General features: G+C 42.1%; 1 protein-coding gene across 8 annotated transcripts in view; it reads right to left on the bottom strand.

Annotated features, from left to right (window-relative positions):
- Positions 1 to 486: 486 nt before the first annotated feature.
- LOC6572403 (serine-rich adhesin for platelets) overlaps positions 487 to 19065 on the bottom strand; it is a 31021-nt gene continuing 12442 nt past the window's right edge. For 2 of the 8 annotated variants that reach the window (XM_044007627.1, XM_032728153.2), the window contains exons 3-11: positions 10945 to 11257; positions 10133 to 10884; positions 8478 to 8596; positions 7659 to 8403; positions 7217 to 7588; positions 4052 to 7162; positions 3179 to 3340; positions 2470 to 2990; positions 487 to 868 (exon numbers count right to left, since the gene is read on the bottom strand). In XM_044007627.1, coding sequence (XP_043863562.1) covers positions 676 to 868; positions 2470 to 2990; positions 3179 to 3340; positions 4052 to 7162; positions 7217 to 7588; positions 7659 to 8403; positions 8478 to 8596; positions 10133 to 10884; positions 10945 to 11203 — 6234 coding nt within the window. In that variant the 5' untranslated portion in view covers positions 11204 to 11257 and the 3' untranslated portion in view covers positions 487 to 675. The other 6 variants (XR_004363776.2, XR_004363778.2, XM_032728152.2 and 3 more) reach the window with 6 other exon arrangements.

The raw sequence follows: 19065 nt of genomic DNA, 5'->3' as shown, positions 1-19065 counted from the left end.
ATATATGCTCATCGACTTATGTATATCGGAGCTCTTACGGACTAAACATGTATCGTAAAGTAACTGTGAAATGGGATGCAACTAGTTGTTAAGTAGAAAAACATTTAGTTAACAGTTACGTACGCGCTACTAGATTTACTCAACGTGATTGATTTAGGCTTAGAATTTAAAACTACAGTCGAGTCGAGAGTCGAGAGAAAAACGCCTACTATAAAAATACGGTAGGTATAGTAAAGTTTTGTTGTTTGTAACACAAATATTGCATTTGCCTACAGTAATAGTTAATAACAATTCAATTTGAACTTGCTTCAATATTAGTTATATAAATATTTATATATTTATATATGTATGTATATACAAATTAAACTAAGACTCTGATTTGTGTGTTGTAGTCAGCTAGATAGAAAGATAGATAGTTAGATTTATAGATAGATAGTTGGCTAGGTAGTTAGATAGGAAAAGAGTGTGAAAATGAGAAAAAATGCCTTTAACTTTTGAATACATCGAAATTACGATATTCATTTACTTAACTATACACATTGAACTCGGATCCATTCGATCGAGTATCGATTAATTTAATTATATTCTAAAAGTTGTAAACAATGCTTGCTGCTTGCTTAACGCGATTGTCAATCGATGCTGAGGCCTTCCTGCGGCTCGCTGTCCATAGTTAATCTAGGATGTTGCTGTAGCCATTGCTGTTGCTGCTGAGGATGTTGCTGCTGCTGCTGCTGCTGCGGATGCTGCTGTTGTGGCGACGGCAACAACAAGTGTGGATGATTGCTGTTTGGAATTGGATAGTTGTTCCGCTTCTTGTACTCGATGCGTTTTCATATGGGCGCTGCGGCTCTTCACCTTATTGAAGACTCTGGCAGAGTGAGAGGGAGAGAGAAAAAGAAAGTGCGTTTTCATTAGAGTCCGACGTGAACAGGATCCAACTAACTAAAATGCATATTTTTAGTACAGGCTATTAAGACATTTAGATGGAGAGTTGAGCACAGATATAGCAGAGTATAAGTAGTTGGCATCTAAGCGACATGCACACATATATAGGTATATATATATTTCTATTTATGCATATAGATATTGCGGTGATTCATGCAAAGATCGATCAATTTTTTGTTTTTTTAGTTTTTTCTTTTCTTTTGTTTTGAAAGTTACTTAGCCTTGTGTGTAGATAAATTGCTTTGTTGTTATTATTTACTATGGAGAGTACAGAGTTTTGCTTGGTAGTTGTTCGAACGTAAAACAGAAAAATTAATAAATACAGTTGTTGTAAGAGAACGAAAGAGTTGAAAAGAAATGTGCGCTGAAATGTTATTGAATAATGTAGACGATTGCGGCGATTCTTCAGTTGTGATCTCAAAACGGTTTGAATTTCGATCAATTCGTTAGCCAATTAGTTGCTGAGGACCAGGACCAGGACCAGGACCAGGACCGGGATCAGGATCGGGTTCAGGATCACGCATAAAGCAAGCTCCGTCATATTATGAAAGATTTTCACATTTAGAAATTGTTTAAAAAGTCGATGAACGAATTGCCCCAGAAACGGTAAATGGGACATTCGAGTTATATGTATGTACAATAGATGAAATGCAAAGGGCACTTAGCGCGCTACATTTCGAGTAGTATCAAAACCAATTGAGGTTAGTACATTAAAATCAGAGAACAAAGAGGTTCGAGACAGAAAACAAATCAAATGAATGAAACGCAAAGTGAAAACGGAAAATGATAAGCCAAATTCACTTACTTACCCAGAGATCGGCCGGCTCGAGTTGACCCCTTGGCTGAGAGTCTGTGAGGAGCTGATTTCAGTAACGCCTATTTGCGAGTTGTGACTCTTCGCTTTAAAATTGCAATTTATTGAATCATTTATTGATTTGATTGTTTCGATTTCAATATATACTGTATATATATATATATATATATATTTTTTTTTTTTTCGTTTTGGTTTGGTTTTGGCATCATGGAACAACAAAATACAATACAACAACAATAACAACAATTATTATCGCTTAATGATTGAACGCTAAAACTAAACGGCACAAAAATAAGACTTGGATACACGAAACTCAACTATAAAAGAGTCTACAAAGCAAATCGAGTAGGCAGAAATAGGTACGAAAAAATGTGAAGAACAGCAGAAAATAATTGAAAATATATTCGAATAGAAAACAAAATGACGTTCAAAATGTTAAAATGAGAAATGAACAGAGCAAATTCTAGCTAGAAACAAGCCAGACTTCGGGCTCAATCGAACGAATATCTTTTGAGACGAAAGTTACGGTACGGTTACGATATAGCGTGCTTTACGGTCTTAACTCAATACGGGCACTCAAATCGCTCAATATGCTTGCGAAATTCAAAATTCTCAATAAATTTTAAGATTCTCTTATGAGCTTGACAATTTGGTATTTGTTTTTAGTATTTTACGAATTGTTGTTGGATAGTTTCTTGGGGGAATCTTACTTGCCGCACACCTTGCAGGGAAATTCACTGTCCTTGGGCATATTGGAATTGTTGCTGTTGCTACCGTCTTTCATTGCTGTCGATGCCGTTGCTGCTGCTGCGCCGGCAACAGCTGCTGTTGCGGCTGATGATGCAGCTGTTGCTAATGCTGTGCTTGCCACTGAGAGCATCGTTGGGTTTGTGGAAATGCCAGCGATGCTGTTGCTGTTGTTGTTCATATTGTTGTTGTTGTTGTTGCTCGCGGTGGTGTTGTTATGGCCATTAGTGTGCGTTATGGTTGTTGTTGCATTGTTGCTAGTCTGTTGACTGCTGCTAGTCAGGGGAGTGCATGCGTTGCTGCTATTGGTGTTGTTGTTGTTGCTGGAATTATGGTTGCTGTTGGCACTAGTTGCCGTGGCATGCTGGTTGTTGTTGCTATTGCTGTTGTTGTGGCTGTTGTTGTTGCTGTTGTTGTTGCTGGCATTTCTACCGTAAGCGTGTATGCGAACATGACCATGCAGCGCCGCCTTAGAACTGAAGCTCTACATTTTGGTCATGGAACGCAGAGAAAGCGGCATTATGTACAAGAAAGAAAGTAAAAATGAGCCGGAGTGAGTTGTGGGGGTATTTGGTAGACGCGTGTGTATGTGGGTACTAAATAGCGCAACAGGGAATCGGGATAGCGTAGCGTGACCTGAACAGGTCTACCCGCACTCTGAACACTACTTACCGCCGAGCAGTCGGCAATCTCGCATACGTAGGGCTTCTGCTCCACCGTCGGAACGGTCGCAGGAACTGGCTCCATTTTCAGATGCGACACCTTGTAATCCACACAGAGTTTCTTCCAAAAGTAATACATTTGCACGCATTCGCCAGAAGTCTTTGTGTGAAGCTGTAAGACATGTACATAATCTCTCTGAATGATGGTCATATTAACTGAAATTGCAATGGTCGGGAGTGTCCGACTTAAAGATACTCTAAGCTGATTTTGTACACAGTTCATGCTTGACTGTGAATAGACCAAAGCCAAAGAATCTATTTGAAGAAGCTATAAATAAGGTTTATCTAGTTTCCGAGTATCTATTTAATTAATTTGATATTTCATTCTTACAGTAGAGTCATTGTAGTCATGTTATTTTATGATACGTTAGTTCCCTATCATGTTAGTTTGAAAATCGAATGATAGATATTTACAATTTTAAATCCTATAGCCTAAAATTTCGATAGCCCTTTCTATCAAATAAATTAGATTATTTTTCGTGGGTTTTCAATCTATATATTGAAATTTCGTAGAAAATTGTCGGATGCGTTTGTAGTGTTCGTATCAATGATTTACTAAAAATTATATTTGAATGTCTTTTGGGAGTTTGAAAAATCGGAAAAAGTAAAAATTTTCTAAAATCATACAGCTAGGGCTCCAAAAGTTGAGTTACTGAAGATCTCTTCCTGTGCTAATTTAATAGCTTATAGGAAACCTTTTAGAATGCCTCAAGATCAAAACCTTTCATAACAAGCAGAGTAGATATACGCAATATCAATATCTGATATGATATGATATGAGCTGAGCAAAATTGTTTTTCATAATAATTGCCGTTAATCTCACCTCGCTCGCGATTTTGCCAAAGTCCTTGCCGTGTTTCTCGAGGCCGCGTAGAAATTGTTCTAGCTCGTAGGCAGTCCACTTCATCTGGAATGCGCTGGACTGCATCTGCAGTAGTGCGAGCACCGCTGCCGCCGAGTTGCCTTTGGCGTCGAGCAGAGTCTGTAGGGCCACTTCCTCGGAATGGCTGCCCATGGGTACGGCCGATGACTTGCTGAGATCGATGTAACGCATCAGTATCTTATCGTCCAGCTGGACGCTGGGGTCCCACATGAGGTCGGCGCACATGGGCTCTTTGAGGGACTCCTCTGGCGCCTTGCAGGCTGGGATTTGCGCTTGATAGGTGGAGCCGAGGTTGACCTTGGACTCATCGCAGAAGTCCACCAAGCCCACGGGATCCCCAAAGTCATCGTCGAACACATCGAACATGCCCTGGCCAAGCTGCTTGCGCACATTGCAGTAGAGTCCGGTGCCCTTGCGATCCGGATTGAGTATTGGGGCAGGCGTGTAGTGGGTCCGCGACGGCTTGCGCAGCTTGGAGCGGTGCGGCGAGAGTGTGTGGAATTTCGAGAACTTGTGCACATCCTGCGCCCCATTGGAGCGCAGGCGCCGCTTCAGTATGGAATTCGTTTGATTGGACAACGGCTGCAGATTGGCCACACTCGAGCCAGCAGTGACGACGGTCGGAATTGCAGCGGGCAGCATGGGCTTGCTGCAGTTGCTCTTGGAGTCGTCGCAGGCAAAGAGCAGGCTCGCATCCAGTGCAGTCGCCTGAACCGTGCTAAATGCGGACTTGTTGCTGCCAGCCCCACTGTTGCCATAGAGCATCGGCTGCAGCAGGCTATTCAAGGGCTGCAACATCATCGACTGCTGTTGCTGCTGCTGCTGATTGGCATCCATATACTGGGCTTGACAGCTCACCGGCGAGAAGTTGGTCAGCACAAAATCTGTTTGCTGCTGTTGCTGTTGCTCGCTTTGAATTGCTGGCAGCTGTGTCAGTTGCAATTGTTGCTGCTGACTCTCCTGCTGTTGATGCTCTTGTGGTTGCTGCTGCTCCTGCTGCTGCTGTTGCATTTGCAATTGCAGCTGCAGTTGTTGTTGCTGTTGCTGCTGCTGTTGCTGTTGCTGCTGCTGCTGCTGCTGTTGCTGCTGTTGCTGCTGTTGCTGCTGTTGCTGCTGGTCGTAAAGCGCAGTCGTCGACTGCAATTGCTCCATGGGCTGCACGTTCGTAGTAGTTGCAGCTGTTGCTGCGTGCAGCACTTGGCGCTGCTGGCCGAACTCGCGGGGCGATGAGGACAGCAGCGGATCATCGGAGTTGGGCATCATTTGGGACTGCAGGCCGAGGCCGGGCAAGTAGTAAAGATCAATAATGTTCTCGCCCTGCTGCTCGCTGCTCAGCTGCAGCTGGATATTCTCTTCGGGCAGCACCTCGCGCAGCACCTGCTTAACATCCTCGGCCGAGCCAATGCCGCTGGTGAAGAAGGACTCGGACAGCGGGGAGGTGGCGTTGCGTGAGTCATTCAGGAACTCCTGATCCTCGTCCAGGAACGACAGATTCGTCTCGGCAAACTCGCGCAGGTCGCACTCAGCATCATCCTCGGTGCCACTCAGCAGATCCTCCACTTTAATGGACGGGTCGAAGCTGCTCTCCTCCAACACCGTCTTCAGCTTGAGTATCTTCTCGTTGTCGTTCTCGGTGAGCTGCTGCAGGGAGTCGCCGTCGTCTGTCTTGAAGTAGACGTGCGAGAAGTCTGTCTTGTCGCCAAAGAACGTGTGACTGGCGTCCACAAACTGAGCCGCAGCATCCTCTATGAAGGGTGAGGACTGTGCCATATTCTCGTGGCTGGACGGCGGCGTCGGATAGGCTATTGGCGAATGTAAGGGTGAGGAGAGCACGCCGAGATTGCTCCCGTTGCGCATGTTGGCGATGGCCTGAATCTGCGAGCTGTTCTGCATGATGATCTCCTTGGAATGGAATTGCTGGAAGGTGGGCAATGGCGTCGTCTTGTTGACGCTGCTCGTTGTGCTGGTTAGTCCCGGCTCCGTCTTGACCAGCTGCGTGTGCACCGCCTCGCCGGCCTCGCTGAGCAGCGAAAAGTCATCGGAATGTTCCGTCTTGTTCACCCCATCCTCCTCATCATTGAGCAGTTCCATAGTGTCCACCGTTTGGAGCAGCATTTCCGTATCCGAGACATTGTACACCTCAGCGTCGTCGAAGAGGTCCGATGCATCCGCATCGCTCGTGTAGGTCACTGTGTAAACACCGCCTCCGCTCGTAATGCTGCTGGCCTCACTGACTCCCAGATTCTCCTGGCTGTTCGCAATGGCCACTGAGAGCGGAGTGCCGTCCGGCAACGAGATGCTGCTGGAGGAGCACGTGGCATTGCTGCTGCCGCTATTGTTGCTGCTGTTGCTGCTGTTGATGTTGCTGCTGTCGCTAGCCGTAATGGCCTGGCTGGAGACGAGCTTGCTCTTGGTAGACACCACATGCACATCCGAGGGTATGATGACGGTGCGGTTGTTGTTGGTTATTATCTGTCGCCCGGTGCTGCCAATCGTAGTCAGCTCCGTGCCCGTCACATTGCTCAGCAGGAGATTCGTGCCGTTCTGCGACTGCATGTGCGTCTTCTTGGAGGCGACGGCGATGCGCGTGCCCCGCTTGAGCAGCTCAATCAATGTCGAGTCCTTGGGGTCCACGTTGCTGGAGAGGCCGTTGATGGTGCCGCCGCCCTTCAGTGCCGTCAGGGCGCTCATCGTCGTTGTGGTAGGCACATTGTTGGTGGTTATGGTGATGGTGTTGGCACCACTGCCCAAGCTGAGAGTCTTAGGCTGCCTGTGACCTCCGCTGAAGATCTCGATGCTCTGCGGCAGGCCAATCTGCTGTATGCTTAGCCCGTTGCTGCTCTTGATTGTGGTTGCTGCGGGCAGCACCGCTGTGGTGGTGCTGCTGCTGGTGGATAGCGCCTGGCTCAGGCTGGTGCTGCTGCACTTGGGGTTGAGAAAGCTCTCCAGGTCACTGATCGAGCGTCGCAGCGTGTTGCTGTTGCTGCTGCAGACTCCAACGCTGCCGCTGCTGCACGAGGTGCTCGGTGGTGCAGGCACCACAAAGGCGCCCTATGAGAGGGGCATTAATATTGATTGCATTTCTAGGGTTTATCATTGGTTTACCTTAGTTATGTCCTTCCGTTTGCTGATGATTTTCTCCTCGATCAGAGCGCGCACTCCTATGCTGGCTGTCTGCAGCGGGGGCCCATTGGAGTCCTTCTTCTCACTGCGCTTCGTTTCCGGATCCTTCTTGAAGTACCCGCCATGCAGGCGCATGTGCCCATTGAGGGCGGGTATATTCTTGAACTTGCGATGGCACAGATTGCACTCGACCGGCTTGTCGATCTTGACGATGTTCAGCAGATGCGGATTAATGGCGGCCACCAGCTGTTGGCTCAGCTCATCGTCTTTGACCTCGTCGGCTGAGCCTGACGATGTGCCACCCAGCTCGGTGCCATCCTCGACAGTTACAGTCACATTCTGTGCATTATTGAGCTGAAAGTGGGAATTGATCATGAATATATCATGCTCATATCAGATTCAGCTCCTCCACGCAGATGCTTACCAATTGCATGTTCCAGGTGCGTGGGCGCGAGGAGACTTGCGTTGTCTCCGTATTAATCTTGTAGGAGCTGACGCTGGTGGGGGAGGAGACCGTGACCTGGGCGCTGGTCTGCTTGGTCTGCTGCATGATTTTGCTGATGAGATCCAGTTGCTCGCGCGTCAATCCATCGCCCTCGAGCGTGGTGCCATCGCTGAGCGTAATTGTGGGTGAGCCGGCGACAACCGAATTCCCGTTAGAGCTGCCACTGGCGTTGCCGTTGCCACTGGCGCTGCTGCCCGATGTGGAGCACGAGGAGGAGGCTGTGGACGATGCGTTCGACGATGTCGATGTGGTGGGCGAGAGCAGTGTGACCCCAGTTTTAATGGGCAGATTCATGGCCTTGATCTGCTCGTCGGAGAGCGCAATGCCAGTGGCTGCGTCCACCACGGTGCTGCCTGTGGAAATGTAGGTGCGAATGCAGGTGGCCCCGTCCGGGGAGCTGGCATCGCCGCTCGCCGTGGCCGGCGACAGGCTGAGCGAGTTGGTGGCCACGCCCACGCTGCTGCTGCTACTGCTGCCGCTGCTCACGTTGCCGCAGTTGGTGCTGGTCGTCGGCGAGAGTGAGTTGTTGTTGGGAGTGGCCGCGCCCCCATGGTGATTCTCCGAGTGCCGGCGAAGGGAGCGAGCATCGCAATAGGACTTGCCACAGCCCTCCGCCTTGCACTCGTAGGGCTTCTTGTTCCGATGCGTCATCATGTGTCCGTTTCTGGTTGGGTTAGTGGAGAAGCAGATTAGTGGATTAGTGGATCAGTGGATCAATGTGGCGCTTCATTAACTCACAAGTGATCTTGCCGCTTGAATGCCTTCGAGCAGAGCGCACAGATGTATTTCCGTTCGTCGCTGTGCGTCAGTTTGTGCTTGGCTAGTGCCGAGGCATTTCCAAAGATCTTGCTGCAAATCTATTAAAAAGAAAATTATATGTAATTAGTGCCGTCCACATTCATGAAAGCGTTACGGCTGCCCGCACGGACTTTTTGGAAGTGCTCATGTGCCACGCTGCGTATGAGTAATAGAACATACGTTGATTACGCCTGTGCTCATAAAATAGATCGAGACAGGGGCAGGCGTCGCCTGAGTAAGACCTCATTTGACAGCGCCATTAATCTTCTCAGCTATGTCAATGTTAGATGAAGACCCGGGATTATGTGCATTAAAATATAAATATTTCCTTCATATTAGGCATATTACCAGAGATGAGTGGAAAGCTCATAGTTAAAGCAGGTGTATTGAATCTTTGTGAAATTTTACTTAACAGGTTTGTGGTTGCTGGGATAGTAACATTATATATAATAATATTCATATTAATTAATAGATTCTTTTAAATGTACAAAGCACTAAATTATCTTCTGGGTCTTATATCATAAACTGTCTTGAGATTACTAATTATTTCCAACTGATTGCTTATTATTGATAAAAAATCCTTCTACTTTTGATGAGTGGATATTAAGTGAAATGCGAAAAATTTTTCATTATAAAAACCCATATATCTAACTTGAAATATATTGTGAGTTGACTTCAAAATTATATATAATTATTAATTAAGGTATTCTACACATAAAGATCTATCACACAAGTGGGAGAAACTGCACCACAAAGTGATGTTAACATTATTTTATAATAATCCCATTATAGTTCAGCCATCAGCATTTGAAGCTTTGATTTGAAACGTACCCAATTGGCTTAGATATAGCAGCCATATTTAATTTAATATTATTTAGATATTGAGCGGTCGCCACGAGTATACCTATGTAAGCATATTCCAAGGCTCTAACATTCAAAGAAATGGGTTTTTGATATATCAGAAGAAGCGTATACGTATTAGGAAGTTTTTAAGCGAGAAAATCCACGAGTATATGTTGAATATTTCAAGACTTCAATAGCGGTGGAATGATGTGCGTTTATATGGTCTCGTTGACTTAGTATAGCAGAGAAGAATGTCTAGTATGTATTTATCAGAAATGTATGTAGCTTCAGCAGAAACGAAAAGGTTTACATTCATAAAAACAAGTTATAATATCGATAATTATCGATTCGTTATAATGCTGCATGATATTAAATTGGATGTTTATTTGATTTAGAAATTTCTACAAAGGCGCATCTAGTGCGCATTGTATGAAAGGATTTATAACTGTGTTTAAAGATCTACAAATATAAGCATTAGGATGAGTAAACAGAAAAAAACAATATAAATATATAAAAGCTTAATGCTCGCTAACGAGATGAACATAATTAATTGGCTCAGTTTGTTTTCCTGTTGGAAATAAAATATACATTTAGTATACACTAGTACTAAATATACGTATATACATATAAATATATAGATATTTGCGAATATTTGTTGCTATGGTGTGGATTATAAAAACAGCTCGTCATAGACACACATAGGTGACTTTAAGTAAATGACTAAACTTTGGTATAGAATCAGAAACACACACCTGACACTGTTGGGGGCCGTGGCGCGTGGGCGAGGATAGCTTGGGTCGGCTTTTTCGGGGCGCGGGGTCGACAGTGATTATGCCAATGCCAGTTGCAGTGGTGTTAGTGGATGCTGCTGTTGTCACTATGCTGGCAACATGTCGGCCGTTGCTCTTGAAACTTAGACTGTGGCCGCTGCTGCTGTTGCTGTCGTTGCTGTTGCTGTTGCTGTGACTGTGGCTGCTGCTGTTGCTGTTGCTGTGATTGCTGTGATTGCTGGTGGTGCTGCTGCTGGTGGTGCTGCTAATGCTAATGCTGCTGCCCACGGACGAGGCGTTGCTGAAATTGCTGCTGTTGCTGCAGTTGCTATTGTTGTTGTGCTGGCTGAGTAAACTGGCGGCGCTGCTGGTGCTGCTGTTGCTCATAATCTGTGCCAGCGTCGTGACATTGGTGGCCGTGTTGCTGCAGCTGCTGCTGCGTATTAGACAGTTCTTAATGTAGTTGGTCTTGCTGCCACCGATGCTGCTGATGGTCGTATTCGTGGAGGCGCTCACAGTCTGCACGCTAATCTTGTTGCTGGCGCTGCGTCGCGTTATCGTTATCCTATTGGGACTGTTCAGGCGAATGCCAGAGCTCGACGCTCCTATCGTGTTGTTCAAGATTGTTGGGGCAGTGGTGCAGCTGCTGCGGTTGCTGCTACCATTGATGGTTCGCTTGCTGCTGTTGCAGTTGCTATTGCTGTTGCTGTTGTTGCTTTGTTTGTTCTTAAGAGCTGCAAATACAAGATAGGCATTTAGTCAACAAGCAGATTGGATATACAAAACTCACTTACAGGCCGTCTGTATGGTGCCCAAGACATCTGCTAACATGTCCGGATCCGGATAGCCGATAGTCAACGCATTCTCTAATGCTGACGTTAGTCCCGACGCATTCGCTTGGCTGGCCTGGCCTGATGACGATGTGGCTGCTGTTGCTGCAGTTGTTGTTGTTGCTGTCGTTGTTGTTGTGCTGCTGGCGGCTGTCTCCAAAGCATTCGCATCTCTGAGTTGCAGTGTTACGGAACCCTCGCTGCCCACAGATGCGTTGCACATCAGCACGCGCGATGCGCTCAGATTCGTCAAAGGCAGGTGTATGCTCTTAGGTACCTGCGGGCACACAGAACAGAGAGGGGCAAAGGCTAAAAGCTGCTTAATTTTGACTACACCTCGCCCAACACATATGTATGCATATAGCCGCGTGTGTGTGTGTGTGTGTGTATTTGTGTCCCGTGTGACTGAATAAGAGCAGTCGTTAAAGCGAGACAGCAATACGCAAGACAATGTCTCAGGTCGCGGGCTACGCTCTAAGTGGCTGCCAAAAAGCAATACGCGAACGTCTTCTGCTGCTGTCAGACGGGATTATTTTAGATTATTGATAATTCTCGCCAACTGTCGCCCAATGAAAGATGCGAGCCATAATTAATTGCATTTAAATGCATCTCATTTGGTGTGCGGAAGTCAAGCCAATGCCTGAAGTACAACAATATCTTTGCCTGGCCCATAATGCCGCATCTTAAATGTATTTAGGCAGATGAACAGGTTCATTTATATTGGAATCTTCAAAGACTTGTTCTAGCTTCACTGGGTCATTTACCACAAAGATAAATATAAGTGTATTCGAATGCAGGCATTGGCTAATTAAAATTTTATAAGCCGCAGCGAATGCCCAATTAATGTGCGCCGCAATTGTCCGTAACCGCAAAAACAAGAGCAGATAAACAAAACAATTGGACATAAATATCCAGAAAGTGTCGGCGACGCTAGCCACAGCCAGAGCTAAAACGAAGACATTCTCATAAATTAGTTAGCTTCGAGCACATAAAAATTCGCATTGCATAAATAAAGTGAACTTTTATTGCTCAGTTTGCGTTGAAAATAAACAGGGCAACAAGAACTGAAAATGAAAATGAAAAGTTGCCTCGATCTGGTCAGCAGCCACAAGTGGCCAAAATCCCAAAATGCCCAAAAGCCCAAATGCTCAAGTGGCCCAAATGTCTTTGCTGCCTCCGCTGTCTGTGAGTTATATGTTATGTGTTATGTTTGTGCTTAGTTTATTTTAAATTGTTTCAGTATTCCATAGAAAGTTGGCCAGGTGAGAGCGATTTTAATTGGTTTCTGATTCAAACACTAATTTTTCGGAAATATTGTGAGTCAACCTCCCACCCCATCGTCAATAAATGGAACCAGCATAGCTAATTGAGAAGTTTGCATACCGATTAGAATTATTATTTATTTTATTTTTTATTAAGCTTTATACTGTTTATAATTAATATATCAGATATATGTGGAAATTCTATGCCAAGGTTTATTATTGTTTTATTTTGCTTTTATTTCCTTTAAATAGCTGAGTGAATTTATTCTTTTTAGTAAAAAGTTGATACGTGTTTATTGATTTTTCTTCAGAATTCGCCAGCTCTTTTATTATCGACTCCTCATTCAATACAACACTTAAACTGTCTTAAGCGTATTCAAAATAAATCCATTTATTTCAGATTTGTTTTTCGCTAGAATTCCTATGCGACTTGGGCTAGCCGGATATATTATCTTTATCTTTGATTTACTTTTTTATTAAGTTTTTGAAATTTTATTTTTAAATGTAATTGAATGTCAAATTTATTTATTTTAGTTTTTTATTTTTATTATAATTTATTATAATTTAGAGTATTTTTAAATGTAATTGAATGTTAAATTTAGTTACATAATTTATTATTTAATTTTTATGATTTGATAATTTGTTATTCTTTTCTAAATATATATATACATATATTTATAAATAAATATAACAAAAACAAAAAATACTACTAAAATAATAAATATTGATGCATTTTTATAATATATATTGTATTTAATATATATATTTATTTATTATTTTATTAGTATTTTTTTTTTTGTATTTGTTATATTTTTTTTTTTTTTACAAAATAATTGATTGAATGTTAAATTAATTATTAATATTTATTTATATACTTATTATTATTTATATGCATAACGCGCACAGGGTATCTTGTAGTCGAGGACTTGGGCTAACCGAATTTATGAATAATTTATTATCGTTTGGCAGGGCTCAAAAGTTTATGAGATTGTATAAACTGGTAAAAAATAACAAAACAAAAATCTCGACCAGCATGTCTCTACCTCTACATCCTCTCTCTCCTCCATGTCACTCACTCTCTCTCTCTCTCTCCCTCCCGCTATCTTTCTCGCACAGCGGTGGCAGCATCGCCACCTGTGCTCTGCCATGCCGCATGCGTGTGATGCGTCTGTGTATATTTTTACAGCGTGATTCATATGTCAATCAGCTGTCAATGTCATTCCAAAGCAGAAAAGAAAGCAAAGACCTTCGACAAGTCGAAACTGGCGTCCAAAACGTGGAGGCAACAGGAATCACAAAGCCGAGCGCGAGCGCAAGGTGTGAACGCTGCTTGACTGCCCCCATATCGAGGTCTGATATCTTAGCAGTTGTCTTACAGGCGCCTTTCCTTCCAGTTCGTGCGAGTACACGAGACTCAGATACCGGCTGAGATATTCATAAAATGTCAACATCAAATTGAATACTTTGGACGGCAATTTGTCATCGGGTCTTGCTTATTAGTAAAATGAGCTGAAACACATGTTTGGGCACACCCCTCACACCGGTCCCGCCCCCGGCCCGGCACCGACCGCCCCCAACTGCTACTAGAATGGCTTCCTCGTCAGCGGCGTCGGCGTCAATAAGCATAAGCAATTCATCAACCAAGTCCAAGTCGGAAGACTGCTGAACTCTTTATGTTTATTTGAATAGGAAAATGTTTATGTTGAATTTATGTGTGCTTTGGAGCCCGCTCAGCCTTTCGAGCGTGTCTGACACGGCGTATACGTAATTTTATGATTCTAATATTTGATTAGCTTTAATTTTAAATATTTTATTGCCTCATGATGATTATTTATGCAGTGCGAGCGCATGTGAGCATGTGTGTGCATGTATGCGTGTGTGTGAGCTGTCTTGGCGTATGCTTGATATTACGCATACGCAATGTTGACCAAGTCGATTATATAAATAAATGTTATTTGTGTTGCAATTCGCCAGACGTAGACATAAATACGTACGACTACACACACACACACACACAGTCAGTTACGTGTAACTGTATGTGTGTGTGTGCTTAATTTATTGTGCCTTATGAATGATTGCACACAAACGCGCTTATTATTGCTGCTGTTGTTGTTGTTGCAGTTGCTGTTGCTGTTGTTTCTTGTTGTTGTTGGCGTTGCTTTGCGCGTACTTACCGTATTTATGGCAGCCATCGTCGCACTTGACGCAGTTGATGTGCTTGTTCTTTTTCTACCTGTTGTTGTTGTTGTTGTTGTAGTTGGTGGTGGTGCTTGTTCTTGTTCTTATTGTTCTTTTTGTTGTTGTTGTTGTTGTAGTGGTGGTGGTGGTGATGATGGGGATACAAAATCAAAAATCTGCAAAAAGGTTTGTATGATAGAACATATTCGATTTCGGTTTTGTTTTGTTTTTCTTTTTTTTTTTTGTCGTTGATCGCTGCATCGCATGTCAGCGACATTGAATTGAATTGAACAGAAAAGGAAAATCCAATTTCAAATCAAGAATCAAATCAACTCAATACTTGATGCATAAAAATGTGCGCATAAATCTAAACAGAAAAACATAAATAACATGATCGCAGTACAAAAATTGTTAAAGAGAAATGAACAAACACAAAGAACACAAACACATGCACATGGCCAAAATACACGAGAAGACAAAGGCTGGCGCAATCGAAATGTATGAGAAGTCGATCAATTCTTATAGAAAGGATACCAAATGAGCTTGGATATAGGTGGTAGAGGTAGAGAATGGGGAGCGGGGAGCTGAGCTGATTTAATGATTGACTGACTGACTGACTTGGACTGGCTGATTGAGGGGCTGGCTGAATGACTGATGGACTGATTGGCTGAGTTTATAGCGTGTAGTGTTTTTTATTAGTTAGTTAAACTATTCAACATTTCAATCCTTAAAGCGTGACATTCACATTTCGTCTTCTTTTTTTGTGAGAAAACGAAAGTTTTTTTAATTATGTATTTAATTTGTATTCTCATCGGTATTCGCTTTTGGCTTTTCAATTTTCATCTGTAATTTCTCAGTTGTCTCTGTCTCTCATCATTTATTTTTGCACACAATTGTCTTTGTCTGTATATATTTTTACCTTAGTTATTTTGTGGCAAGCTCTTCAGCTTTATTTTTATATTAATTCAAGTATTTTTCATCTGCCTCGCCCATACCCCCTCCCGCTCCTCCCTCGCCCACCACATCTATTGGTATGTCGCAATGAAAATAGATAAATAAAACTGAGAGAATATTTGCCAACATTTGAAACGCGCTTCGCAAAAGGCAAACGAATATACACTATAATCAAAATGCTGTACGTATCTAAGCATGTGTGACGAAAGCTGTTTCTAATTACAATTTAAACTGCAGAGATCAAAGTGTCTTTTGCTTTATCTATGAGTCTATAAGCGTACAAATGCTTGCTAAATAAATAGTTAGCTTAATTACTGTTACTGTTTTATTGTTTATCTGAATCTGATATCCAAAATATTCCGTAACTTACATTTAAAAGTATATAAAATCATATACGTATATATGTATATAAAATACATATGTATATGCTTTTCTGTCTGAGAAAAGTCTTTCATAACTGCAAATACCACTCCCCCCGCCAAACCTCTTTTGAAAATTACCAAGAAAGTTTGGTTTAAGAATTAAATGCTCCGAAGTAAAAGTAGTTGAACTTAGAGTGAGAGGGCAGAAGCTTTTTGGTAGCAGCTCAGTAAATTCAAAACATTTCTAAACGGTCTTTATACACGGAAAGCAAAGTATTACTATGTATTATGGAAAGGATTATGCCTTGATGCCACATTTCATTCTGCAGGAGTTAAGCCCCTTGAGGTATAACCTATTCTAATTTACTGGCTGCTCTGGAATTCAGTTTCCAAACTTATTTTATGGCCTTTTGATAAATTAAGTTTGGAAATTGCTTTTTATTTACATCAAAGTACAGCATGTGTAACAATAAAGATACGAAGCTGATTCCATTCCCCTTGCCTTGATATGGTAATCTCATGAACTAGGCTCGTTTATTTCACTTTAAAGTATGAAATTATTTCTCAGCAAGAAAAAAAGCTTTGGAAAGAATAGTTCAATTATTTATTATTAATCAAATTATTTATAGATAAATTCATAATCGGGTTAAGCTCCTTTTCTTTTATTGTATTATTTATAATTTTTGTGCATATAAAATTGATTTGAAATTAATTTAAGTTTTTTATTAATGTATCTTGATTTAGTTGTAATTTCTATTAAAATACTTAAAACTTGCTTAAATAAAAAATTATAATCATTATAGTTGGTCCCAACTGTAGAGGAATTAAAATCAATTGCGAAATAAGCTGCATCTGATATGCAGTTATGGCTGAAACAGTTAAATATGTATATCATGTAAATATGTATGTATATACTGAAACGATTTCCGTAATTTTATTACATATATGTATCAATACCAAAGTATATACAAACTTAGTACAAGCTGAAATTACTTTGTATGTTTTTAACAGAATAATTATAAATTAATTTTGCTAAAGGTCAAGTCCTTTCTTCTACCGTTGCATGGAACTATGAAACCTAAACAAAAGTCGATAATGCCATGATTCCACAGACAGACAGGCAGCCAGCTACTCTTATCGGAAAACATAAAGCCCATAGACACAGACAAGTAGAACGCCGAACAGCGAATTCATAATGCAATGGACCAACCGATACATATATACCGATACACATATACATATACACACACAAATGTGCAGCGTGTAAAATACTTTGCTTTCGCGAATTGCATGCAAATTTGCAGCGTCTATGATAGAAGCGGCAAATGTGACGGCCATGCCAAAGTATCTGAATATCTGCTCGTACTCGTGCGGTCGCTGCTTTTTTAATTAAAATATGTACAAGCTTGCATGTCTACATACTATATATATATGTGTATTTATATATATGTATGCATATATAGATGTGTGTGCACAGTGGTACCCTGGCACAGTGTGTCACACTAGGTCGGCATCGTTGCCAGGATGGTAGTAAGGCATAAACACGCGGAATGTTGTCGAGCGCGACGACAATTTGTTTCAGAATATGCTTGGCAAGGCGCCCACTAAAACACGCCAATAAAGTGAGCCAAGGGGCGATATCGAAACAGCAGCAGCAACAGCAACAGCAACAGCAGCAGGAGTCGAAAATTGTACGTATCAACAACAGATGCAGCAGAAAGAAGTGCCAACGACTCGACTGGAAGATACCCTAATATCTATGCTGAGATAGCATTGAAATGTTGCATCTTTTTATATCCCAGACAGAACTGTAGCTGGAATTGCTCTATATGGAATCTATGTAAAGGTTCTCTGCTAGTTTACCGTATGGGAATATATATTAGATGTATGTACATCTAACAACATATGAAATTTGCTGATAGTATCAAGGTAATACCAAAAAGTTAAGGATCCCTAAATCAAAGCATTCATATGAAGGAAACACGTACATGGCCAGGCGGACATGTCGTTTATGAGGTCTGACACGCAGACGCATTTAATAATTTCAGTGTAGCAGTACTAGCCAATGAGTAACCATGATAAGCAGCATAATGTGTGTATGTATATAACATTGCATATACAATATATATTCACATATACATATCATTGCGGTATGTGGTTTATATATTTATACATACATATTTATGTACACATTTCTCTTCTTTCTATTGTGGCCAGCTTCAGGTCATAAAAACAATTTTATGTCCGTATGCTCATATATACATATATATGTATGTATATTCTTTTGCTTTGTCTGTTATGTTTTGTATTTTTGAGCATTATTTCACGTGAACAATTGAGCAAGCCACAACTACAATAGCAATAACAATGCCAACAACAATTGCCGTGTTCATTAGCAAACGCAATACGCATACGCACCGTAGGCCGCGACAACAGCTGGTAGCCAAACTATGGACAAAATTAGATGCCACAAACACAAAGCAATCACACACATACACACACACATACAACTGCACATACATTTTCAATGTTAGACCACATACTAAAAATATATTTTGTAAATGCCAAAAAAGAAACCTATATATATATATGTATGTATATTTGGAAATCGGCGGGCGGGCAGGCGATTAGCAGCAGGCGGCTGGCAGTCGGCGAGCGTCTCTCATATCAAAATCCAATTAAAAATCTTTCACATGCATTGAACATAAACAAATAAGCGCCAGTCGAGCCTGATTGACTCTCATCTCGTTCGCTTATTTATATATGTATATGTATATATGTATGTGTGTATAGGTCAGACATAGGCTGATTGTATTTATTTGCCAAATGGACAATTCCCAAACTTTGTGCTCTAAGATGAAGCCAATAAAACAGCTCTGCGCACGCCAGGTGCTAATTGCCACACGAGTGGGTGGGTGACTAATAGCTCACATAGACCACCTCTTATTATATACACGTTTATCTGAGCATATTCAAAGCTATTCACAAATTAGTATCGAATGCTTTTGTCTAGCTGCGCTCCTAACTCTCTAACATACTTAATGTCGAGTATCTACACATACATATATATTTATGTGTGTGTGTGTGTGTGCATTTGCTCTGTCTTTTATAAATAACATTTTTATTGCACATAATGCCTAAGTGGCTCTAGAGAGCTGGATGTGGCTTTGTGCTGCCGGAGAATTGGGTTAATAGCCTGCTCGGAGCACAAATGGGGGCAGCTTTCAAACGTATTTAAGCAGTAATGACAAATAACTGCATTATGCCCTGCAATCAGCACAGCACTTCAAATTGAGCGCTCAAAGGACCACTTTCCTTCCAAGGCAGCT

The sequence above is a fragment of the Drosophila mojavensis genome, unplaced genomic scaffold (genome assembly GCF_018153725.1).
Source record: "Drosophila mojavensis isolate 15081-1352.22 unplaced genomic scaffold, ASM1815372v1 contig_19, whole genome shotgun sequence".
NCBI lineage: Eukaryota > Metazoa > Arthropoda > Insecta > Diptera > Drosophilidae > Drosophila > Drosophila mojavensis.
This window is presented reverse-complemented; position numbering and strand designations above follow the sequence as displayed.